The sequence below is a fragment of the Lynx rufus genome, unplaced genomic scaffold (genome assembly GCF_022079265.1).
Source record: "Lynx rufus isolate CCGP_SWC_20201006 ecotype Redwood Valley unplaced genomic scaffold, mLynRuf1.p SCAF_6, whole genome shotgun sequence".
Taxonomy (NCBI): domain Eukaryota; kingdom Metazoa; phylum Chordata; class Mammalia; order Carnivora; family Felidae; genus Lynx; species Lynx rufus.
Genome location: NW_025814878.1, coordinates 71321462 through 71349135, shown reverse-complemented (window position 1 = coordinate 71349135; position 27674 = coordinate 71321462). Strand labels below are relative to the sequence as shown.

Sequence of the window (27674 nt, the reverse complement as noted above, 5' to 3'; positions counted from 1 at the left end):
AGAGAGAGAGAGCAAGGGCAGAGAGAGAGGCGGGGAGAGAGAGAATCCCAAGCAAGCTCCACACTGTCAGTGCTGAGCCCGATGCAGGGCTCAAACTGTGATCATGACCTGAGCTGAAATCAAGAGTTGGAGACTCAACCAACCTAGCCACTCAGGCGCCCCAGGATTGTGCCAGTTTTTAACAATAGCTTAACATTAGCTGTTGTAATTAAAATTATTGTGAGGAAGAAAAAAAGTCATAATACCAACAGCTATAATTTTGGTATATTTTCTTACAGTCTTCTGTAAAGTGCTGTTTCTATATTACTGTTTTCTATTATGAGCAGGATATTAGAGTGAATAGCTTCCTAAGAATAGAATTTACTGTTAGTCACTTCTGCATTCTAAAAAGTTATTTATCCTACCTTTTCTTCTGAGACACTGTGAAAAATAATCTTAACACTAAATAGAAAAGATACCTGTATGCCATGTTCACTGCAGCGTTATTTACAAGAGCCCAGACATGGAAGCAACCTAAGTGTCCATGAATAGATGGATGAATGGATTAAAAACAAGACACACACACACACACACACACACACACACACACACAGAATATTATTCAGCCACAAAAAATGATGAAATATCGCCATTTGCAACAACATGGATGGACCTTGAGGGCACTATGCCAAGTGAGATAAGTCAGACAAAGAAAGATAAATACCATATGATTTCATTTATATGTAGAAACTAAAAAAGGAACCAAAAAAAAAAAAAAAAAGCCTGAACTTACAGATTCAGAGAAAAGATTGGTGGTTGCCAGAGGTGAGGAGTTGGGGGACAGAGGGCAAAATGGGTGAAGGTGGTCAAAAGGTACAAACTTCCTGTTACAAAATAAGTAAGTCCTGGGGATAATGTACGGCTTGGCAACTATAGTTAGTACTGTATTGTATACTTGAAAGTTTTTAAGAGAATAGATCTTAAAAGTTCTTATCACAAGAAAAAAAACATTTGTAACTATGTGTGATGATAAGTGTTAACTAGAGTTACTGTGGTGATCATTTTGCAATATATACAAGTTTTGCATCATTATGCTGTATACCTAAAACTGACACAAACTTATACATCAATTATATATCGATAAAAAATCTTATTTCATTCAGAATCAAATTTGAAGATTACTATTTCATATTCCTGACTAGTCTCCAGTAATATTAAATTGAGTATATTAGACCATATTCTTATTCATCTTCTTTATGAAGAAAAAGTCAAAAATCATATAAATTCAGTTGCCACTTTTATCAATAAAACCTACCTATTATCATAGGTTTTTTAAAATTAGTCATGGGTCTAACAAGTAGTTTATGCAAACCTAGACTGATTCCATGAGTAAACACTGTATTTATGAGACAAGATTTTTTTAAATTGCTTTTTAATAATATAAAGAAATCTATGACAACACTGAAATGTTTACAACTCTCACCAAATTGGGGGGAGGAGCTACCTGGTAGCATCCTCCTCCCCTCTCTTATCTTCTCAGCCAGGAAGTCTATTTCATTTACATACCTCAATTATGGAGATTAATTAAACGTTATCCTAGTATATAAACAAAGGCTAGGCTTAATGATAATTTATTAGTCACAAATGAAAGAAACAGAAGCCTTGGAGTACCACAGAATTTCCTCTAAATATTTTGATAATTAAGACTTCAATTTAGGCCCCAATTCCTCAGCATCCATTTCCTGTGTCAATGTTCTTTGCAATGTAACTTGACAGTTCCTTCCACAAAAAGAAGTTATACTTTCCCACCCCTTCTCTTTGGACTTGAACATGTGATTCTCTTTGGTCAATAAAATGTACGCTGAAATGAAAGTGTGCCAACCTTAGGCCTTAAGAGTAACTGGTGTTTCTGCTCATTCTCTTGTGCCTTTGCCATTTGTGCTTTAACGTGCATAACCTGGGTAGCCTGATGGTCCACTGAAGATGAGAACCTTGTGAAAAAGACCTGGACCCAAACTACAGCTTAGAGCCACCCCGCCAACATCATCAGAGCTGCTCCACCTGACCCTCAGGTGTGTGAGAAATAAATCATTATTGCTGTATGTCACTGAGATACTGTAGCCTTTGATAATTCAGCAATAGCTGAGTGATACAGAGGATAATTTAAATTTTGATTATATATTCCATCATTTCTTTTTACTCATTATTACTATTTGCTGCTTTGGGAATAAGAGGTTCCTTTCCCTGAAATGATTTAATGAAAAGAATGCTTTTGCAATCCTCAATGCTCTTATTACTGCTTAGTTGCTTGGCAAAAAAAAAAAAAAAAAATCTTGCATTATTGGAAAAGAATGAAAAATTCTGGTTGTGGGTAGGAATAAGAACTTGGAACCATTTGATGGTTACAGTATTTAACTATATAAATTATTTCTAAACTATTTCTGGAAGTAATATAAGCTAAAATTCATGACTATTTTTGTTCTCACTACAGTGAAATTTCTAGAACAGGTATTCAATAAAGTTGCAGCTCGGTGAGACATATTTCCTGGGAATAATAACTTTTAGCTTCCAACATAAACACAACAGAGTTTTGGCTTGTTGCTCTTTCCCAGAAATGCATATACTCAATATCAAGTACAAAGGCAAGATGTTAGACTAACATCTACCTGAGGCTCTATATGGCAAATACCACAGAACTCTAAATTGCTTCTAGCGTGGCTTCCTGTACACTTGAGGTTAAAGGGCTAAACTATATCTTGAAGCTTGACTTTCTACTTCTGACACAGCAGTCACCACGCTGATGTACCTTCGTAGGACCCTGAAGGAGAAAACGCACATCCTGAAGTAGAAGCCATGTGGCTCTTCTGGAAGCGTGTGGTAGTGCTTGTTTGTTTTTAGGCAAAAGCAGTGGTCTCTAGTATCTAGCCTACCACCCACAGGTGTGCTGAGTAATGGTGGTGGCGGCAGCCACCATATTTGGCAGCTTCCTGTCTGTGGCTAAGACACTGATTCTTGAGTCCACAGCCTCAGCAGTTCCTTGCTAATGCAGATGTGTATTACAACTACTCCTGAACATTTGGCCCTGTGTCTACTTCTTCTAAGGTTTGGAGATTTGCATTTCAGAATGTTTTTATGGACAAGAGAACTTGTTTAACGTGTGCTAGGTTCCCTAACAGAGAAAGAAATCTCAGGATAATTATTCACCTGTTCCAAAATAGCTAGAGTCACCTCAATGCAATGCTATGTAATCTTGAGGGCTACTGAGAAGACGCGTAACTCTTAAACAACATGTCACAGGGTTTGCTTTCTGGTCTTTTCGATTTTCCACCAGACAAAGTATTATGCGAATACAATTCAATAAGTTTACTATAGTGTCTGAAAATGTCATATTACTTTTATATCCAAATTCTGAAACTCTTTTCATGCCATGGTAGAGAATTCTAATTGTCCATCAATATTCATGCTCTCCTTTTTAAATTTTAATTAATTTTTTTTAAGTTTATTTATTTATTTTTGTAATCTCTACACCTAGTGTGGGGCTCGAACTCATGATCTGGAGATCAAGAGTCACATGCTCTTCTGACTGAGCCAGCCAGGCACTTCATGCTATCCTTTAAAAATAATTACATTACTGTGAAAACACAGTATGAAATTTTAAATTTTTAAGTGTACAATCTCTTTTTTGAAACTTTTTTCATTCGTTCCTTTTTAATGATAAGATTTTCCAGTTTTAGCCAACCACATTGTTCCCCAGGCGGAGACTGTATTTCTTAGCCTCCTTGCAACATAGAGTGGCATGAGACTATCTCTGTTGGAAAGGGTGGAGTGGAAGTGAGGTGTGCACCTTCTGATGCAGCACACACACACACCCCCACCCCAGTCCATTCCCCACCCTCTCTCCCCAGGTGGCTGTGATGGTGACACCTGGAAAGCTTCTTTGCTTTCCCAGAGATAGATGATGGACACGGAGATGACTCTGCTCTGCCCACCTCTATACTATCAGATGACAAATACATTTTAACTTGTTTGGGTTAACATATTTTGGGCTCTCCTTGGAGAGCAATTTAACCTAAAATCTAACTAATACATATCTTTAGGCTAGTAGTCTCTTCATTTTGTATCTGAAAATAGTACACACACCATCAGGAGGCAAATTTGCCTTGAGAAGCCCTTATCTTCTGGGAAGGCCAATGACCAAACATTAAAACCAAGAAAGTGTCTATATGGTTTTTAAAAAGTTTTACTTATTTTTGAGAGAGAGAGAGAAAACCCAAGTGGGGGAGGGGCAGTGAGAGAAAGGGAGATACAGAATCCGAAGCAGGCTCCAGACTCCGAGCTGTCAGCACAGAGTCCCATGCAGGGCTCGAACTCCCAAGCCACGAGATCTGAGCTGAAGTCGGATGTTTGACTGAGCTATATGGGTGCCCCTGTACATTTTTAAGATTCATAGTAATGTAAATTTTACCACTGTTCTATCCTTAAACAATGGTGTTTTTTTAATTCCTGAATTCCTGCTTATTATATAATTTCCTTTTGTTCAATTCTGTGTCATTGCCCTTAAATGATCTTTTGTGTATTTGAAAAGAGATACTGAATCACAGTCTTCCTTTCCCAGGTGAGGAACCCAGATATTTTGAATCTGTTCTAATTGAACCCATCTCTCTTCCCTATCAGTGAGGTGGCTCAAGTGAACTCGCAGACACTCTTGCTTCCCCTTTATATACCACAGGACTGAGGGGCGCCTGGGTGGCTCAGACGGTTGAGTGTCCGACTTTGGCTCAGGTCATGATCTCACAGTTCGTGGGTTCGAGCCCCGCATCAGGCTCTGTGCTGACAGCTTGCTTAGAGCCTGGAGCCTGCTTCGGATTCTGTGTCTCCTTCTCTTTCTGCCCCTCCCCAGGTCACGCTTTGTCTCACTCTGTTTCTCAAAAATAAATAAATGTAAAAAGAAAAAAAAATTTACATACCACAGGACTGAAAACTGTACTCCATCAAAGGAATAACCAATGATGAATATGGCCAAGAAAGACCATACTTCCTGGATCTGGCTTTTAAATGTTATATTACTGCATTCTAGTATCATGTTTTCTTCTTTAATGACAGTTAAATATAATCAGTCTTAACCTGTGGAGTACTTTAAGCAGAAAGGAGAAACCTCGCAGAAAGGATTGTGAGAGAAAAGAACATTTGTAACATTTTCAGAATTATCAAAAGAATAGGAAATAAGAAATACTACGAAAGAGGAAAAGACGCCACTGATCTGTTTATTTTAAAAACTGCCTGGGGGAGCCTTGGTGGTTCAGTCGGTTGAGCATTGGACTCTTGGTTTCAGCTCAGGTCATGATCTCACAGTGGTGGGATCGAGCCCCGCACTGGGCTCCAGGCTCAACCTGGAGATTCTCCTTTAGATTCTTCTCTTCCTCTGCCCTTCTCCCCTGCTTGTGCGCTTGGCACTTTCTCTCTCTCTCTCAAAAAAAACCAAACCAAACCAAACAAAACAAAACAAAAGAGAGAGACGAGAAAAGAAAAAAAAGTAATGATTTCTTAGCAGCTGAAATAACTGAATTCAACCTGGTACATTTTGAATTGTGCTGGGACTGCAAAATGCAAACAAAAGGGGATCTAGTCTGTTTATATTGAATGTGGACCTGCAAATCCAAGTTGTAAAATGAATTTAGAAGACGCTGAATAAACTGAAAGTGACAGAGACGTGATACCCATTTTTTTAACTGAATGATTCAAAATATTTTCCTGAGTGCAGTGTCTCAGACTATCCAAAACAGTAAATTCAAAAAAAATTTAAATGTATTTTATAATATTGTCTACAAAACTGTAATTACTGTCAATATGCCATTAATTTCTGATTAATTTTGTTGGCTAGGGACATGAATAAATAACTAGTAGAAGAATGCATTCTAAGAGCCAACAGCAAATAAATACATGTTACTTCTGAAAGCTTGTAATGGTATTCAGAAGGGTAAAAAAAAGAGCTCCCGGGTGAGACACAGAAAACGCCATCTACAAATGCTGGACACAGAACATGGGACTAAGGTTCAGGACAATAGTCCTCAGCCTCTTCCCTCACCTCACGACCTAGGGCACGCCCTATGATACTTCCATGGACGTTGATTTCTCCATCTATAAAAGCAGTCTGGGTTAGTGATGATGACAATGTGATGAAAGTGAACGAGATCCAAAGCCAAATGAGCACCAGACTCACTTCAGGAAAGCCAGATTCTTGAACCTTGCTTTCAGCTACTCTAAGTCAAGTCCAGGATGAAGCCCTGGAATCTGTACATATATGTTTTTTTAATTTCCCATGTAATTAGGATGATCAGCCAATATTTAGAATCACTGCACCAAATGATTTGTCACATTTCCACCAGATGCATTTTAAAAAGATATGTGATACGTTTTTAAAAAATGTATAAATTGATTTTTCTGTTAATAAGAAGAAAAGCTACAGAATAACATAAATTAGCAATCACAGATTTCTATTACTGCTTTTCTGACTGACAACTTCAGATATAATGAAAAATATTTAATGTGCTTTAAAGCCCCTAAATTTCCTGGAATGAGAAGCAAATCACAAAGAAGATGGATAAACATTGTATGAAAGGCAAAGATGCATACTTTTAGCATGAACACTTTACTTTCTTTTCTTATTTATTTTTTTCATTTGAGAGAGGGAGACAGAAGAGCAGGGACAGGGGCAGAGGGAAAGAGGAGAGAGAATCTTAAAAAGGCTCCACACTGAGCTCAGTGTGGACCCTGACACGGAGCTCGACCCCACGACCCTGGGATCATGACCTGAGCTGAAATCAAGAGTCGGACACTCAACCGACTGAGCCACCCAGGCGCCCATCGTGAACACTTCATTTTCTTAGGTGTAGCAACAGCACTGGCAGCTCCTAGCCACTGAAGCCAGATCTTGACCAGAAGACATCCAGCCAGTAAGAAACAGATTACCCACAGTCTCTCCCCCAAAGGCTCGATTCTTGGCACTGACTTAGCAAGGCCAGGAATCATGAAACGATAATACTAGCACTGCTGAAGGACTCTACTTGCCAAAAACAGAAGAATCAAAAGACAAAAATAAAGGTCCCTCAAGTATTTTCTTTGTTTTTAATGTTCACTTATTTATTTGGGGAGAGAGTGGGAGAGAGAAAGGGGGAGGGGCAGAGAGAGGGGGAGAGAATCCCAATCACAGAGCCTGACACGGGCTTGATCCCACGAACGATGAGATCATGACCTGAGCCAGAATCAAGTGTCGGACACTAACTGCCTGAGCCACCCAGGCGCCCTTCAAGTATTTTCTTCACTGTTTTCAAAGTTGATGTGACAATCTGGTTTAGATGAAAAGAACTATTGAAATGTGACCTCTAGATCTGGCAATATTAAAGCAACTGCCTATACCTTTGGACTTCTATTTTCTGCACCAATGGCTCATTTTCCTCCTTCTTTCAAAATCTAATTTAGAATCCAGATTCTTTACGCCACTCACGTCAGTTGGATATGGATACAGAAGACTTCTTTTCTGTTCATTCCCCTCTCCAGGATCCCTTGCTGAAATGCTTTTTGCCTTCTTTTGGCAAAGTGCACGTGGACACTTCTTAGAAATCTCAAATCCTATGGTGTTTCTTTCTTTTTTTCAAGAGTCTCTAATTACACTAAATATATTATGGATAGCTGAGAATTTCTTTTGAATGTTACTATTTCTTCAATCTCCCCTCTCTCTTATTTTGTGCTGATTCTTAGGACAGGATAGAAGCTATGATTAACCATACTGGATTACTACCTTTTTCAAAGTCTCAGATGTTCTGGTGTGGCTGGAGAGGATAGGCGGCAAAGACCTCAAGATTTTGGCTTAGCATTTCATGAGCTAGGACAGGTCTAGAAAACTAACTATGGATTGTTACTGATAAGTATTTATTCCTTCCTACACACAGGCACTAGAAGAACTCTTCCACAAGTGCTTTGTTTTGTAATCCATGCCCACCTGGACAGTTTGCCCACTGCACTGGCCTGGTTCTGTGTCAGGTCATTAGTTTACCAGAGTTGAACTGGGCCCCTCTCTGCATCTGTAGACAGGGCCTTCCTAGCAGGCTGTGGTAGCATTTCCCTGTCAGAGTAATTATCATCTGGTCTGATGATGACAGAACTCCATAAATGAGGCAACCTCACAGTTTCCTTTTTAGGTTTTGGTTTTATGTGTTTAAAGCATGAATTTGGTATTTTTTTTGTATATTATAAACAATTACATTACCAGTTAGTACAATTAATAAATTATTATGATTGGTTCTCAGGAGAGGCTGTAAAAGTACTAAAGATAAAGGACAACAAACAAAAAAAATCACGTAAACTTGAAAGCAAGATACATTAATTTACTAGTTATCCTAAGATTTATTAGTTCTGCAACAAAAATCAACATAATAATTTTGACTTTTTAAAAACTTGAAAGAAAAAGTGGTTAATTGAAGCCTCATGTTTCTTTTATATTAAATAGTGCACAAGGTGTTAAATATATAACAACCTTTTAAAATGTAACTTTATCTTGGCAAGCAGAATATATGCAGTTCTTTATTTTGGCAAGTAAAAGACATGAGGTAAGAGTGACTGATTAGGCCTAGGCAACAAATTCACAGTTATTCCAAGTATTATAATCCATGGAATTTGCAGTCCCAGTTTAGTAAGTCTACATTAAAATTATTTGAGATGCTAAAATCGGTACATTTCTATAAAGATTTCACATAAAAATGTCATTAGAAATCACAAAAGAAAACCACAGTCAAAGACTCACTTTTTTAGGTCCTTAAATCTATTACATCCCTAACTACAGCACAATGTGTATGGCTTTTTCCATGGCTCCAACTTTTTACATGCGGAAATCTGTCTCCAGGAGCCCAGATCCTTATCCTGAGCATCATTCTTGTAACCTCTGATTGCCAAGGGGGTAGCACCATGAGATCTGCGCAGGTACCTTAAACTTGCTCTGTCCAAAATGGATTGCACTACCTTTCTCTTAGTCTGTTCTCCATTCCTTTGCTATCACAACGGCCACATCACTTATCTGGACACCCAAGGAGTCCTGCTAGGTTCCCATCTGTATTCTACCCTTCTCCTCCTCCCATATTTAGTGGGCTATTAAGTATGACAATCCTATTTCCTAAAAGTCTGCTAAATCAAATGTCTTTTACTCACCCTCATAATCATTGCTTTGTTTCAGGCACCAATTAATTTTTATCTGTATTATTACAACAGCTTTGTAACTAGTTTCCTTTTTTCAGTTTCACCTCCTTTCAGTCCATCTTCAACAATGCTGAGAAGTGACAAGACACAAGACTCCTCTGCATTCAGTTTCTTCAATTGCTTGAAGCAATAAGTTGCTTCAAGAGCCTTCCTCACTGTTCATCTGTTTCCTTTGAAACCTAGTCTCTAAATGCCTCTCCCAGTGAAATATCTTTTTTTTGCAAACGTTGGTCTTCTGCCTGGAAGGCCATTCATTAATCAATTCACTTTTTCACAAAACATTTATTGTCAATTATGCGCTAGACACTATGTAGGACTTTGAAGATACAGAAAGATGAAAGACATGATCCTCAAGTTCAGCCAAGATCTCCTAGTGAACTTTCCATTCTGCTTCCCTTGCCTCAGTTTCAGATAGAAGACGTTTAAGATGTCCATGGAGACTCAAGATAAACTCCCAACTCTCCCTTTCAAAATGAGCTGAAGAAACACATTTTCTAAGAGCCCTTCTTGACATTCCCACTATTCTCTCTAGTGCAGGTGGAAGCATCATTTCCTCGACACCCCTAGCACCAAGGACATATTTCTATAACATTTTCATATACAGTTATAATGACTTGTTTGAGTTTTTCCCACTAGGCTTGTTTGAGTTTTTCCCACTAGGCTTGTAGAGTCATAGTGGCTTGAGTTTTTCCCACCAGGCTGTAAGCCTTCTAAGATCAAGGGCCTTACTGAGTCCCAGGGTCTAGTACAATACCTGACCCAGAGGCAATTTCATTCAGTAAATCTCATTTCCTGACCATAATATATGTTGCGTGGCCAGAATGCAAAGCTTTTTCTATTTATGCTGATTCTTCAAAGCAAAAGCAGTTTCTAAGACAAGAAATTTTAAACTTCATGTTTTTCTTATATATGATAAAAAAATCACATTACAAGTTAATAAAATGATTATTATTTGATTTTCAGATGTTATAAAGTATGTCCTGTCTTGTTTTACTTCTTTTTCATTTGTCACAAAAAGTTATTCATACATTCTTTAAGGAAAATATTATCTATATTAATTAAAATTTTTTTTCTGGCTTTAACATAATTGCTATGGAGAATTTGTAATATACAGAAAGGCATTAAAAATAATAAGATTTAAACTAGTATGTATTTGATACATTTACTTCTATAGTTCTATATGCAACTCAGTTTTTTAAACAAAATAGTGACATATAACATGGTGTTTTCCTTTTTTCATCTAACATTACATTACTAATCCTTTAATGTTACTTATAGTTCTTTCAAAAAAACTCTAAGCCTGTATATTCTATTCATGTGGCTATTCCATAATTATTTCACAGTTATCCTCTATTTAGGTTACAGCATATTACCATTATAATGAGATAAAACATATCATTATTACAATTAATGCTGTGATAACATTTTTAAACATAAAACATGTGTCTGGCACAAAAATGGACACATAGATCAATGGAACAGAACAGAAAACCCAGAAATGAACCCACAACTATAAAGTCAATAAATCTTTGACAAAGCAGGAAAGAATATCCAATGGAAAAAAACACAGCCTCTTCAATAAATGGTGTTGGGAAAACTGGACAGCAACATGCACAAGAATGTCCCTGGACCAGTTCATTACATCACACACAAAAATAAATTCAAAAAGGATGAAAGACCTAAATGTGAGACAGGAAACCATCAAAATCCTAGAGAAGAACATAGGTAGTAACCTCTTTGACATTGGCCCTAGCAACCTCTTACTAGATATGTCCCTAAGGCAAGGGAAACCAAAGCAAAAATAAACTATTAGGACTTCATCAAAATAAAAAAGCTTCTGAACAGCAAAGGAAACAATCAACAAAACTACAAGGCAATCTACAAAATGGGAGAAGATATTTACAAATGACATATCTGATTAAGCGTTATTATCCAAAATATACCAAGAACTTATAAAACTCAACACCCAAAAAACAATACTGTAATTAAAAAAATGGGCACAAGACATGACTAGACATTTTTTCAAAGAAGACATACAGATGGGCCAACAGACACGTGAAAAGATGTTCAATATCACACATCACCAAGGAAATACAAGTCAAAACTACTATGAGATATGTCACTCATGTATGGAATTAAGAAACAAAACAGATGGCCATCTGGGTGGCTCAGTCGGTTGGTAATCCAACTTCGGCTCAGGTCATGATCTTGCCATTCTTGGATTCGAGCCCTGTGTCTGGCTCTGCACTGACAGGTCAGAGCCTGGAGCCTGCTTCAGATTCTGTGTCTACCTCTCCCTCTCTGCCCCTCCCCTGCTTGTGTGCTCTCTCTCTCTCAAAAATAAATGGATAAACATTTGAAAAAAAAAGTTCTAAAGGAAACTAAACAGATGAACATAGGGGAAGGTAAGCAAAAAATAAGATATAAACAGAAAGGAAGACAAATCATAAGAGACTCTTAAATACAGAGAACCCACTGAGGGTTGCTGGAGGGGTGATGGGTGTGGGGATGAGCTAAATGGGTGATGAGCATTAAGGAGGACACTTGTTGAGATGAGCACTGGGTGTTCTATATAAGTGATGAATCACTAAATTCTATTCCTGAAATCCTTACTACACTATATGTAACTAACTTGGATTTAAATTAAAAAAAAAAAAACTACCATTAGATATCATCTCACACCTGCTAGAATGGCTAAAATCAACACCACAAGAAACAACAGGTGCTGGCAAGGATGTGGCTAAAAGGGAACCCTCTTGCACTGTTGGTGGGAATGCAAACTCGTGTAGCCACTGTGGAAAACAATATGGAGGTTCCTCAAAAAGTCAAAAATAGAACTACCCTATAATCCAGCAATTGCACTACTAGGTATTTACCCAAAGAATACAAAAATACTAATTTGAAGAGATACATGCATCCCAATTTTTATGGCAGCATATCTACAATAGCCAAATTATGGAAACAGCCCAAGTGTCCACTGACTGATGAATGGATAAAGAAGATGTGTGGTTTTAAATTTTTAAAAAATTTAAGGAAAACAAAAAGATGTGGTGTGTACGTATATGTATGTAGAGATAGATAGATAGATGTACATGTACACACAATGGAATATTACTCAGCCATAGAAAAGAAAGAAATCTTGCCATTTGCAATGATGTGGCTGGAGCCAGAGACTATTATACTAAGTGATATCAGTCAGTCAGAGAAAGACAAATACCATGATTTCACTCATATCTGGAATTTAAGAAACAAAACAAAAATCATAGGGAGAAAAAGAGAGAGAGAGAGAGGCAAACCAAGAAACTGTCTTCACTAGAGAGATCAAACAGAGGGGAGGTGGCTGGGGGAATGGGTTAAATAGATGATGGGGGTTAAGGAGGGCACTTGTGATGAACATCAGGTGTTGTATGAAAGTGCTGAATCACTAAAGTGTACACTTGAAACTAAAAATATACTGTATGTTAGTTAAATGAATTTCAATAAAAATTTAAAAAGAACAAAACCAAAAGACATTGTGTACATCTCTATTTCTATAGGACGTATTCTTACAATTCTATTGGATCAGAAGCATAAACTTGTAAAGGCTTTGGATACACATAAGATAGTTTTCCAGAAAGTTTGTTCACATTCACATTTGTTTCTATATTAAATTCCTGAAGCCTATGCTTATCACTGGTTATTTTAAAAATTCATTTCCATGTAGAAAGGGGATTTACAAGTATTTTTTCTGGCAGTTTAAGGAAGAGTGATTAATGTGCACAGAAGGTAGAAGTAATATTAATGCCTTATAACTATGTAGCAACATGGTCACATTCTTAGTCTTATTTGGTTCTCACAATAACCTATGAAGTAGGTCCTGTTATCTCTATTACAGCTGGGGAAATGACTTTGTCAGTTAACACTGTAACAGCCATTAAAGCCCCTTCAGGAATTCTCATTGAAGCCCTCAAGACTTTGGTTGAGAGAAAGCGGCAAAAGAGGGGCTATTTCATTGTTTGTTCTTTTTTTTTTTTCCAGCTGCTGTGCATTTTGACATATAGCCCTTAGTAAAAGGACCTATAGCTAGGTGTTTCAGTTGTGTCACTATCAAACTGCCTCATATGCAAACTAATTCAAGTGGCCTGACAATCCACAGAGTTGTAGAGGGCCTACGTACACCACAGGCAGATTCTACAGCTGAGCCACAAGCTTCTTTTTCAGAAGAATAATCAGTATTATTGTACGACACGGTCATTCATGTGTAATGGCTACTCTTTTCACATGGTGTTGGGGTAGGGTGGGTGGAAGCAGTTGTAGTCTTTGAGATGGGCAGCCAGAACGGCACATTAATTTTTATTCTAGTTAAAACTGACAGATTCTTACCTTAACTATTAATCCTTTTGAGTCAACCAACCAGATCTTTTTCATGGCTTTCTCTTTTGGTAAACCTTCTTTTTCCATGGCCATAACAATCAGGTGTGCAATCCCTAAGGCAGCCTGAGAAGGAGGTAATGAACACAAACTTTAAAAAGTTGTTCCACGTAATGTTTCACTCCATTATATCTTTATTAACAAGAAAGAACAAAACGGCTCCATTGACCTAAAGAGTTATATTCATTCATTTGTACTGGGAGCAAAGTATTTTTGTCACATTCGGGTTAAGCTAAAGGACAACTGTTTACTCTTCTTATCACAACAGAACCACTATTATGTGGCTTGCTTTTTAGCTACAGATAAACCAGCGATATCCTTGTCATCATCTTTAATCCTGTTAATGCAATTAAGATTTGCTTCAACAAGCAAATATTGACCCTAAAATAATGAACTGGTCAGCCTTGCTCATTGGACTGTATTGTTTATTGTTGGGCTCCAGATCCTCTAATTGAATTTGAAGAATGAAGCCTGGTCATTTGGATGGGAACTTGACCAATTAGGCAATAGAATAAAACATATAAAATCTCTGTCCCCAAGCATTTATTTACTCCATTAATTTGGACAAAGAAAGTACTGTGAAATCTCTTGCAAGATTAAAGGAATCTACTTCTTTGGTATTTGATGAATTTTGTGATAATCGGTGAATGTCTGAAACCTTTTCAGGGACAAACAAGTGGCAGTTTTGAGTCATCCAACCATGAATACCTCTGCCCTGCTGAGTATCAAGAACTGGCCTGTGCCATTCATCAAAACGCTTGGGAAATTCAAACAATTTGAATTCAAAGAAGAAATTTACTAAAATTAAATACAGCATGTAACATCGACACAAATAAAAACTCAAATTTTAATAAGCTATAATTTAGCCTTGATTTTATTTTGATGTGAAAATGAATTTGTGATTTACATCAGAATACTTTGAAAGGTTTACATCTTGGCATTTAAGTTCTGGCTTTGCATATTTTAAGAACAAGTAAAATCAAAACAAACACAATATATACAATTTCGACCAGTGTATTACACTTATTCATAATCCTATTCAATTTGAAATTGTAAAGCTTCTTAAGATATATACAGCCACAAAGTATTTCTCCATTCATTACATTCTATAATTCCAAATAATTTGGGCAGTTTTCTCACAAGAAGTTCAAACTCAATTGACATTTTAATTCCTATTGTTGGGGGTGAATTATTATCAGTGGAGTCTAGTTTTCTTCCTTCAAATGATTAACTCATAGCAAAGGAGGACAGAAAACAGTCCACTTTTGTCTTGCTGCCATCTCCTTCCAGCAATTGTAAATGTTTTGGTGCTTTTGCACGTAAACAGTTATGATGCATGACGAATCTCCAATTCAATTTTTTTTCTTAAAAACTTGTATATAGTGATCTATGTGTGCATTGACTTGTGAGTCAAGGAAACTCTCATATGTGAAACTGGAGGATACTAAATTCATCAGATACAATAGCTTAAATCCTTAAAGGCTTTTATACATAATCACACATTGGAAACTTCTCTGTTCCCACATGGCACCTTAAATATGTAAAACAGAAACCCATGGCACCATTTGATTATCTTACAAATTTAGGACTGAAAACTATCGCTATGCCTCCTTATGAAAAATTAAAATGCCTCAATACTTACTTTTGGAAATCTTTCAATAAAACCTACAGATGTAATCTACTAAAAACTTAAAAGAATACCCTGAACTTCAAATTAATGAATAATTAAGATAAATTCCACTCATTAGTTTCAGAGAACATAAGACTGTATAAGGCAGGTACCTCTCCAGCTCCTTGGAAGAGTATTGTTTGATCAGACAGTTTGTTCTTGGTTATTCGAAGAGCCGCAAGGATCCCTGCCACTGCGACAGATGCTGTTCCTGAAACAAGTAATAAGTACCCTTGAGTGATCCTCAAACAGACCCTGCCAAATTCTAAGCCTCAAATCTTTATTCACATCTTGAAATCATCATACAACGTGGTAACTGGTACAGAAAGGGAACGTGCAGTTGTCTGACCCCACGCTTATATATGAGGCAAAATTCTCAGGCTATTGTCATCAATATTTTAAGATAGCAACTCGCTACTATTCTTGAAAATATTGTGACTTAATGCAGTGATGTAATGACTAAGAGCATGGCATTTGGATTCTTATGTGGATTCCAGCTCAACCTGTTTACTAGCTGGATGAATTTAAAGGTTTATTTATTTTTGAGAGAGCACGCCAAGATGGGGAGGGGCAGAGAGAGAGGGGACAGAGGATCCAAAGCAGGCTCTGCACTGACAGCAGAGATCCTGATGCAGCTCAGACTCATGAACCATGCGATCATGACGTGAGCTGAAGTCAGACGCTTAACCAACTGAACCACCCAGGCTGAATGAATTTAGAGAAATTATTTTGTATATCAGTTTCCTCATCTGTAAAATAGTTGTACTGTGTGAGATAAAAGAGTACTAAGTGCTATTCGATTCTTCCCCCTAATTACTCTAGGGGCCCCGAAACCTATTACTAATCCCCTCTACACAAAGCGGGTACACAGTAAATGCTTCCTGATTATGGTATTGATGGTAATGATGTTCTACATACATTTGGAATTTAATCTTTTAATCTTCAATTTGAAAAACTGATAGTTAATAGCAATGAAAATCTGATGTTACTGCATCCTTTAATTGGCTTCCTACCTATAATAATCCCAAAGGTGCTGAACAATATTAATGTAAAATTTATTTAGAATGAAGACTGAGTTTTCCTCATCATGCTTCACGGTCATAGAAACTTCACAGTTTTAATTTTACTACTTTGACATACAGGCTTTCACAGATCACAGAGCAGTTTTTGTGCTTTTAAACACAATTACATAGCTCAACATCTTTATTGGCTCATGTCTAAAATAAAACTTTGTACCCTCATGCAGTACTTTCCAGCTGTACATACATACTCCTCTAAATAACACTATAATGGTTCCTAGATCACTCACCTGGGTAGTAAAGCTTAGTTAATTTTTAAACACCCATATTTAGTTGAAAAAAATTGATTGTAATAAGTTTGATGCATGACACAATGATGAAGTGTTATATATGCCATGTGCCAAAAATGGATTAAGTTTTTACCTTCAGTATGTTTGTTATTTTCAATCTTTTGGTTGGTTATTTCTTTCTTACAGAATTTGGTAGTCATAAATAAGACCACGATAATTATTGAAGACCTGTGCGTCTCCTGCATGTTTTTCATTTAGAAACAAAATGTGAATCATGAAAATAAAATGCTAGCCACTTTGAGCCACCATTATAATAAAGTATGAACTGTGGTAAGTCATACATTATGCAAAGGCTACCCCTCTATACATTATCTAAAATGAAAGTCTGTATTTTCTTTGGGGAAATACTGAGAAGTGGAATTAGTGGATTATATAGTATTTATATTTTTAGTTTGGGCGACCCTCCATACTGTTTTCCACAATGGGTTACACCAATTTGCATTTCCACCAACAGTGCACAAGGGTTCCTTTTTCTTCACATACTTGCCAACACCTGATATTTGTGTTTTTGATTTTAGCCATTCTGATAGGTATAAAGTGATACCTCGTTGTGGTTTTGATTTGCATTTCCCTGATGATGAGTGATGCTGAACAACTTTACATGTGTCTGTTGGCCAATTTAATCTCCTCTTTGGAAAAAAAATGTCTGTTAAGGACCTCTGCCCACTTTTTAATCAGATTATTTGTTTTTTGGTGTTGAGTTTATAAGTTCTTTACATACTTTGGATATTAACTCTGTATCAGATATATCATTTGCAAATAAATGAAAATACTAATTCAAAAAGATATATGCACCCCTATATTTACTGCAGCATTATTGACAATAACCAAGATATGGAATCAACCCAAATGTCCACTGATAGATGAATGGGTAAAGAAGATGTGGTACATACAGGTACGTACATACACAAACACACACAATGCAATATTACACAGTCAAATGAGATTTTGTCATTTGCGACAACATGGATGAACCTAGAGGATATAATGCTAAGAAAGTCATACAGAGAAAGAAAAATACATGTGGAATCTAAAAAACAAATAAACAAACAAAAATCAGGATCAGATCTATAAATACAGAGAATGAACAAACTAATGGATACCAGAAAAGGAGGATGAGCAAAATGGGTGAAGGGGAGTGGGAGATACAGGCTTCCAGTTATGGAATGAATCAGTCACAGGAATAAAAGGCACAGCATAGGAATATAATCAGTGGTATTAGTGTAAAAGTGTTATATGGTGACAGATGGTAGCTACACTTGTGGGGAGCACAGCATAACATATAGAGTTATTGAAACACTATGTCGTATACCTGAAACTCACATAACATTGTGTGTCAACTATAATCAAATAAAAAATAATAGTAATAAATGAAAGCCTGTGTAAAACAATGGCTTATCTATGCAGAAAAGACAACATAACAATTATGTGTTTGTCTCTTTGTCTCTTACATCAAGACAGACTCACAAGAGCTGTTAAATAGATGAAAAAAGAACTTGAGAGAGACACTGGTATCCAGAAGATACGAAGTTATTCACAAATAGTAGTTCAAACTATCTCTATCTCAGGCTTTTTGAAGCTAGCCAGAAGTTTGGATTTCAGGGATTCTAAGCTCCCTTCCAACTCTGAGATTCTGCAACGTTAAGGTCTCTATACATTCCACCAGAACCAACAAGATTTAACCAGTTGATGAATCAAAGTTGAAGTATCATCAGCAATCACTGTATCTGTATTATTTTTTAAATTTTTTTTAAGTTTATTTGTTTATTCTGAGAGAGAGAGAGAGAGAGACAGCATGTGCGGGGTAGGGGCAGAGAGAGAGAGGGAGAGAGAGAATCCCAAGCAGGCTCTACACTATCAGTGCAGAGCTCAAACACATGAACCATGAGATCATGACTGGAGCTGAAACCAAGAGCCAGATGCTTAACCGACTGAGGCACCCAGGCGCCCCAGTTTTGATTTGATTTGATTTTTTTTAAATTTTTTCCCCTGTTTTGATTTTAACCAGAACTGGGCATTTAAGAACAGAGAGAATAAAATATCTCAAAAGATCTAAACTATAATATGATGACATTTTTATATGGTTGTGCTGGATCATCCTGTATTAAAAGTCAAGACATTAGGAATGCGGGAAAGGGAGAAAGAAAAAGTCAAGACATTTTAAATTCATATTAACTCAAATAAGATAAACTAAATCTCTGTCTACAGTGGATGTCAGAGGCTTCTATTTAAATGTGTATTCTATAACATTTCATGAGGACATAATAAAACATCCAAACTTCTCTTCATGCAATTATTAAGAATCAAAAAGATATTTTTACTATCAAAAATTAATTTGAGCATTATTCTTGCACATTTCCTGGTCCTACTTCCTGGTACTACTTTGATTTAAATTTCACTACAAGTCAAGGGAATTAGTGTGGCAAGCTGATACTTCACAAAAATGTAGGTTTTCACAATAAATTATTCCAAAATAACTTTTGTTTTGAGACTCAAAACTGAATTTTTAGTAAAGCACACAAAGACAGGCTGAAGTTTATGACTTTTAAAGACCAGTTAATATTTAACATTGACCAAAGAATGACCTCTACTAATGCAGTAATTCGTTAAATCTGATTAGGATTACTATATATAACCAGCAAAGGTGAATAACACGTAATCAAATAATTATAATCCTCACGTGCTACTAAATAAACAGATCAGACAGAACTAGAAGCAAGCAGGGTGGGAGTGAATGTGTTGAAGCAGGGGCCACAGTATTTAGAGGACATGCCACCTGAGCACAGTATCAAAAGATTAAGATGAGAGCTCCAGGACCTCCCATAGGACAAGCATGTGCAAAGACATGGAGGCAGAGAAGACTGGTCAAATCGAGGGACTGAACACATAATTTAGCTTTCCGTCTCCCCCAATGAACTCTACTAAAACAACACAGAGAAGATTTAAAAAAAAAAAAAAAAAAAAAAAAAAAAAAGGTCAAGGAACCAGAAGAGGATAGCATCAAAATCTTAGCATCTAGAAGGCAGATGGGCAAATGGCGACAGACTTAGTAGATGTGGGAAAGCTGAACTGCTGGCCAGCCATGGGGAATGCTAACAAGTGATTAGACTGATAAAGCAGAACTCTTGAAAGGCCTGGTTATAAGAGGGACCAAGAACCTCTGAAAGTAGGGATGAAGAAGAGGCTGAAAAATCTGTTAAGAAGTAGTTATAATCTAGATCCATTTTCTTCACCTTTTATTAGATGGCTGACCCTCCACACTCTGGAGGTTTATGTTATAGAAAGGGTATCTAGATTATTAAGACACCAGGCATAACTGTAAAACATCAGGGGAAACTGGTGGCAAGGGATGCCATATTTGAAAACAAGAAGATTAAATGCAAATTTACATACTCAATATGCAGGACCCCCCCCCCCCCCCCCACCTACTCCTACTTGGCTCAAAGAATACTGGCAGAAAGCTCATCCTAGCAGAAAGCTAATGTCAGGAGAGAGACTGAAAAACCTTTTCTGTAGAATCTGAGCAATGTAAGAGAAAAAGGCCAGAAACTGACAAGGGAGATTTCCTTAAGGAAATGGCTCAACCAAATACCTTATAGCAAAAACCCTGAATACAAGCTCCATTTGTATACCAAACCTCCTAAAATATAAAAGGGAAGAGAACACATGTGAAACTGTAGGTTTTATAGTGTTGCTGAAGCAAACACAACTTATTAGAATGCAAAGTGACGTGAGGCTAGAGAAGTGTTTAGATCATGCAGGGCCTTCTATTACACACTAAAAGTAACTATATAAAGGAAGTATATAAAGCAAGGCAATTATAATTTATTATAGGTAACAGAAGGCTGCTAAAAGATTCTAAATTCAGAGAGTGGAGGGGGGAATACATTTGCGACTTGGAGGCTGGTGGGATGTAGACGAGTTAAAAGGTCACTACAATTATTGAGGAGAGAGGATATTGCAACAATCCAAGAGAGAAGCAAGTTGAGAGGGAGGAAATGTTTAAGACAGAAAAATCAACAGGACTTAATGATTAAATACATAGAATGGATGAGGAAAAAGTCAGGAATAATCATACATTTTCTTGTTTGGAGGACCAGGGGAAAATGTGCAAGGTAAACAGGAGTTCAGTTTTGAGCTTATGAGGTTGTCCTGTGTGCTGCTCAGGGAACAATGTCAAGATATACAGGTCTGGAACTCAGTCTAGAAATCTAGGTCAGAGATAAAAGATCTGGAATTCGAAAATGTGTAGTTGTATTTAGGTCATGTGGATTCATAACACTATTCAGTGAGTAAGTTCTCTTCCAAAGGAGAGAACCCGAATGAATATAAACATTTAAGGAGTAACGGCAGGAGAATGTGACATAGGGAAGATGACTAAGTAAAAAGTGGTCAAAGAGGTAGGAGAAGCAAGAAAGTGGATGGCTGTCATGGAAACAAAGGGAGGAAGGAGTGACAAACGTAAGAAAGGTCAATCAAGAAGGGAAATGACAAATAACCACACTAGATCTGGTAATTACATCATCGTGACCTTTCAGAGAGCTACTTTATTTACACGGGCTAGAGCCAAAGTTGGAGGGCAGTGTGCGGAGGAATAAATAAAAGAAAAAGAACAGAGACAGCAGGTGTTGAGCAGTCCTTGGAAAAGCTTAGATAAGATAAGAAAGAGTGAGATGAAGATGGGGGTGGGGGTGGGAGGGAAACAGAGCCAAGAAAAATCGTTTATTTTTATATTTTTAAGGAAAGAATGACAAGGGCTGTTGCTGAGGAAAATGAGGATAAAGGCAATTATTTTAAAAATTAAAGCAGGGGCGTCTGGGTGGCTTAGTCGGTTAAGCGTCCAACTCTTGATTTCGGCTCAGGCCATGATCTTGTGGTTGGTGGGATTGAGCCCCATGCTGGGCTCCATGCTGACAGTGTGCAGCCTGCTTGGGATCCTGTCTCTCCCTCTCTCTAGGTCCCCACTCATTCTCACTCTCACTCTCTCTCAAAATAAATAAACTTAAAAAAAAAAAGAATTAAAGCAATTTAAACATGGGAAGGCTAATGGGAAGGCAGTAGAGAGAGAGTGGCTGAAGACACAGGAAAAGAAGCTAACCACTAGTTCTAATGAGTTTTTCCAAACTGGAATGGTTTCACTGTTACTAAAGCAGAGTAATGTTTGAAAAAATCTGCTAGATTAAATTCTTTTGCAGTAAGAATATTTGACAAAAGAATCGTGCATTCTAATTCATGTGCTGCTTTTTCTGTTAAATGTTTGATAAAACAAATTCTAATATAACAAAATAGTCTAAGTAGTTCTTTTGTCTTCTAGTATAAAGACATCTTAGCAGAAACATAGGGGAATGCAACTGTGGTGTCTCCATATAAAATAAAGTGCTCTGGAATATGAATGTTAAGTCAACTGAGTATTAAAATCTACAAATAAGAGGAAGGAATAAGTGTAGTCAGAATACTGTTTTCTTTTTTTCTCTGTATAACTTCTTATCCTTCACATAACTGGTATCAATTAAGTGGTGACGTGAAGAATGCCTCTTATAAGGAAATGAGAGTACATACCAAATTACTATATAAACTAATAACAATACGACTTTGAAAAGAACACTAACAGACACAATAGGTTTTTGGTATTAAGTAATCTTGCTAAAGAAAGATTATATATTAGGTATTCTTGTGTTACGGCTCAACAGTTTAGCGTGGTATCTTTTGACACTTGAAAAATGTATTCATAAAAAGATGCCCATTGTAGCAAATCCATTAAACAGTTAAAATCCAGATATACAAAGACTAAAGAAATCACCTATAATCCTACTGCCTAGGTAGAATCCTTTTCAACATTCTGATGAATATTCTTACAGCTGTTTTCTATATCTGATATGTGCAAAATAAAGAAAATTTTAATTTGTAAAAAATACCTCATGCCATGCATACGATTTTAGCATACTTTCTGCCACTTAACAATATCCTGTGACTACCTTATGATGTCAATAACATATTTTAAAATATTCTGTATACTTATAATATTCCATAATATGGATATGTCAAATTTATTTAACCAAACCTCTACTTTTAGATATTTAGAGGACTTCTGATTTTTTGCGTTTAAAAATAACATTACAATAGAGACTGCATTCCAGAGAGGGCAATGGGTGGCTAGGGCCCTCCTCAAGCCCAACCCTGCCCCCCCCTCCCCCACCCTGGGGGGCAGCCCCACCACATGCCACCTGAAAGGGGAAACAGGAAGGCTTCTCCCTGTCTGGCTCTCAGTGCCAACGAGTCAGACCTAGGATGCACTGCAGCTGGGCCAGGTTCCAAAGTAGCTAGATAACTGATGCTGGATTCGTCAGGCCTGTTCCTGCCACACTCACACTGCTTGCTCCAGGACCACCTGCATGCAGCACCAGGTGCCGCATTTGGTATCAGCTGAAAATGTGTATCTAAATATGAGCTCAGCTCAACAGAAAGCTTTGGACAGCCTTGCCTTGTCCTGTAAAATTGGATCGTGAAGGTATTAGAGCAAATTACTTCTGGATGTTGCTTCTAATAATACTTCCTCTGATAATGGATGCTGTGAAACGTGGAGAGGTGTTGGAACATGCCATCAAGTTACAGCTTGAGGCAGACGGGTGGCTATAACTCAGAGGAAGCAGTGGGTCCTCCATAGTTGCGGAAAGCTCTCTGGGTTTCTTCACTAAAAGACTGGGGTTCTTTACTGACTGAAAAGGACAATCAGAGAAGTGGGAAAAGATGCCGGTCTGTGGGATGAAGAGAAAATGTTTCAGGTGCATACATTTGAAATGTTCCAAAAAGAGGTGAATGAAGTGAAAATGCACAGTCTTCCAGGCTGTCCATGGACCTGAGAGAGCCCTGCAGGGAAATTACAAAGATGTTGTGACCATGAAGGAGAGCAGCAGGCAGCACCTAGAGCCCTTGGGAGAGGCTGAAGTAAAGGAAGAGATGGAACCTGTGGAACTTCTAGCAGCAGAAAAACATCAAGTTGAAGCCCTCAAAAATACACATCATCAAAACAAAAGTTTATCCATGCTTGATGACATTCTTGAAGATGTGAGAAAGAGGAAGGAAGAACGCACTTTTGATGACAATGCATCAGTCAAAGGGGTCAATTTTGAGGCAGTTCTGAGGGTGCGAGGAGAGGCAACTCTAAGCAACACCTCACAAAAAATGAGAAGTGGAGCCTGATCTGGGTCTTAGCATGCTGACTGACTCCCAGAATGACCAGTATATTTTGACCAAGCCCAGAGATGCAACAATCCCGGGTGCAGATCACCACCTGACGAAGAATGCTGTTAGCACAGGAGCGTTGTCTTTCCTTGGAGCCGGCTGTGCGTAGCAACGGGACTGCCGACATACAATATTTCCTTTCACGACTGCTGGGATACTTTTGGGACCTCTAGGACGAAAGGGGATTAAGTTTATTGTACAAGTGGAGACATGAGAATTTGGGGTTCTTTACTCTTTTTCTTATTGGCTTAGAATTTTCCCCAGTGAAGCTGAGAAAGGTAGGAAAGATTGCCCTACAAGGACCACGTCATATGGCACTAGCAGTGACTGCATTCGGCTTACTATGGGGACATCTTTTACAGATCAGACGCACCCAGGGCATCTTTATTTCTACTTGCTTGTCCTTATCAAGCACACACGTAGTGTCCAGGCTCCTCATGGGTAGTACCTGTGGTTAAAAAGAAGCAGGTGATGTTGACTATACACGGTGCTGCTCGAGATGCTCGTAGTGCAGGACACGCAGCCAGGCTTTAGTCATGGCCCGCAGGGTGGCCCTTATCCAGTTCACTACTGTGAATACTGGCTTGTTGGTCAGATTCTTTTCTCTGTGGCTGCTGCTTTTCTTCTATGCCTTATCATAAAGACTTATCTCATAGGCCTATCTTATCTAAAGCTTCACATTGAAAGCAAAGGGAATAAAAAATATCTTATAAGAATCTGTGCTTTCACCTCTTTTTCAAAAATGTTTTATATATTTTTGAGAGAGAGAGAATGAGAGCAGGGGAGAGGCAGATAGGCAAGGGGACAGAGGATCAGAAGCAGGCTCCCTGGCTCTGCACTGCCAGCAGAGAGCCCGATGCAGGGCTCAAATCAAACCCATGAACTGTGAGATCATGACCTGAGCCCAAGTTGGAAGCCTAACCGACCGAGCCACTGGGGTGCCCCACTGCTTTCATCTTTTTTTTTTTTTTTAATTTTTTTTTACATTTATTTATTTATTTTTGAGAGACCAAGAGAGACAGAACACAAGTGGGGGAGGGGCAGAGAGAGAGAGAGAAAGAGAGAGAGAGAGAGAATCAGAAGCACACTCCAGGTTCTGAGCTGTCAGCACAGAGCCCAACACGGGACTCGAACTCATAAACCATGAGACCATGACCTGAGCCAAAGTCGGGTGCTTAACCAACGGAGCCACCCAGGCGCCCCTGCCTTCATCTTTTTAATGCTGTCACAGAGCTGTTGGATGTCTCCATGGAGCTGGGCTGCTTCCTGGCCAGACTGCTCATCTCTTCCCAAGGCTACAAGGTCACCTAGGAGATCGTGTCTTAAATTAAGCCTACTTGTGAATTCCTGGTTACCATTTTCTTTGCATCAGTTAGCAGGTCTTCACCTGTTTCCCACTTTTGTGGTGTAGGAGCTCACCGTCCTGATGGTCCCTACTTTGTTGGTGGTGATCATGAACTTTGCTCTAGTATCTCTGGTTCTTGTCTCTTCCTGCCGAAGACCAGCGAGTACATCAAGTGGCTCACGGCCACAGGGGCCAAGTGAACAGCTTGTCTTCCATCCTGGGAGCAGAGTGCGCAGAGAAGGCATCACCTCTCAGAGGCGTACCTCCTAGTCCTGAGAGTGACTATGCTCAGCCTTTTAGTGGCCCCAGTGCTATGAAGAGCTGCAATTATCAAGTGTGTGCCACCTCAGGAGAGTTGGTCAAGTCCCTAAGGGCACCGAGATGACACATGACTTCACAAAGTGAAACCTGGGTATGGGAATCCAGAAGCTTGGGACACTTCAGTGAGGGCACATTTAGGGCACATTTCTGTAAGCCAGCTACATCAGGAACAAAACACTCCATTAAAGGTGGGGGGTGGGGCCCTCCTACTGGCTTGACTTTATAACTTACTGCCATAGTTTAGGATTTACCAAAATAATTTACCGCATTCAGTTGATTAAGAATAATACAAATATAATGCTGTGTTTTACAAATCACCTTGACTATTTTGTCTGGATGTGCCTTTTCTTCTGAAATTAATGTTAACTTTCTATTGTTACTCATCAGTACATGATTTTTTCGGAAAAAATAATAATTAGAAAGGTTTTTATTTATTGTTCAACTTTACCGTCTTAATCTGTTGGTCAATGTTTGTTAACAATCCCGTGATGTGAAATTTTAATTCTGGCAATGAGTTTGAAAAGTTACTTTTAATACTTAAGGCCTACATTTCTAATATGAGACAAGTATATTCTAAATGTCTTTGTTCTTTATTATAATAATCTAAAAGCTCAATTCAATTTTTCTTACATATATCATCCTTTTAAAATATTTGCTTTGATTCACAAGAATATACATGCTTTTAAAAAAGATCATTTATGATCAGAGAATAATTGAAAAAATAACATTGCAATAATAATGTTAATAATATATAACTAATGTTAACAATACTATTAATAACAATAAGTATCCTTATCTAAACAGACATTCTACCAAAGAAGATATACAAATGGCCAATAGGTACAGGAAAACGTGCTCAACATCACTAATCATCACAGAAATGCAAATCAAAACCATACGAGGTATCACTTTGCACCTGTTAGAAGGGTTATTACCAGACACAAGAAGTAACAAGTGTTCGCAAGGATGTGGAGAAAAGCGAACTCTGGTGCACCACTGGTGGAAAGTAAATTGGTGCGGCCACTATGAAAAAAAAAGTATAGAGATTCTTCAAAAAATTAAAGATAAAACTACCATATGATCCAGCAATTTCTCTTCTGGGTATTTATCTAAAAGGAATGAAATCACTATCTTGAAAAGATTATCTGCAACCCCATGTTCATTGCAATATTATTTACAATTGCCAAGACATGGAAAAAATCTAAAATGTACATCGATGGATGAATGAATTAAAAAAATGTGATACACACACACACACACACACACACACACACAATGGAATATTATTCAGCCATAAGAAAAGAAGGAAATCCTAATATCTGCGACAACAGAAATGGATCTTGAGGGTATGAGGCTAAGCGAAATAAGTCAGATGGAGAAAGACAAATACTCACTTATATGTGGAATCTAAAACAAAACCAAGGGGCGCCTGGGTGGCGCAGTCGGTTAAGCGTCCGACTTCAGCCAGGTCACGATCTCACGGTCCGTGAGTTCGAGCCCCGCGTCAGGCTCTGGGCTGATGGCTCGGAGCCTGGAGCCTGTTTCCGATTCTGTGTCTCCCTCTCTCTCTGCCCCTCCCCCGTTCATGCTCTGTCTCTCTCTGTCCCAAAAATAAATAAACGGTGAAAAAAAAAAATTTAATAAAAAAAAAATAAAACAAAAAATAAAACAAAACCAAAACCAAAAAGTCAAATTCATAGAGAACAGATTGGTGGCTCCCAGAGGCTAGGGTTGGGAAGTGGGCAAAAGGCATGAAGGTTTTCAAAAGGTACAAATTTCCAGTTATAAAATAACTAAGTCCTGGGGCATGTGGGTGTTTCAGTCGGTTAAGCATCCAACTTTGCCTCATGTCATGATCTCAAGGTTAGTGAATTCAAGCCCCGCTTCTGGCTCTCTGCTGTCAGCATGGAGCCTGCTTCAGATATTCTGTTCCCCCCTCTCTCTGCCCCTCCCCTGCTTGTGTTCTTTCTCTCTCTCTCTCCTTCTCAAAATGAATAAACATTTAAAAGTAAATAAACAAACAAATAAATAAGTCCTGCAGATGTCATGTACAGCCTGGTGACATACTGTATTCTGTATCTGGAAGTTGC

At 38.0% G+C, this 27674-nt stretch overlaps 1 protein-coding gene and 1 pseudogene across 1 annotated transcript in view; one reads left to right on the top strand and one right to left on the bottom strand.

Moving 5' to 3' along the window:
* Window positions 1–27674, bottom strand: part of ME1 (malic enzyme 1) — a 191385-nt gene that overhangs the window by 19311 nt on the left and 144400 nt on the right. Inside the window, exons 8-9 of the mRNA XM_047102453.1 lie at window positions 15421–15518; window positions 13591–13704 (exon numbers count right to left, since the gene is read on the bottom strand). Of these exons, the coding sequence (XP_046958409.1) occupies window positions 13591–13704; window positions 15421–15518 (212 nt within the window). The remainder of the gene's footprint in view (window positions 1–13590; window positions 13705–15420; window positions 15519–27674) is intronic.
* On the top strand, window positions 17544–25648 carry LOC124528363 (transmembrane and coiled-coil domain-containing protein 3-like; annotated as a pseudogene).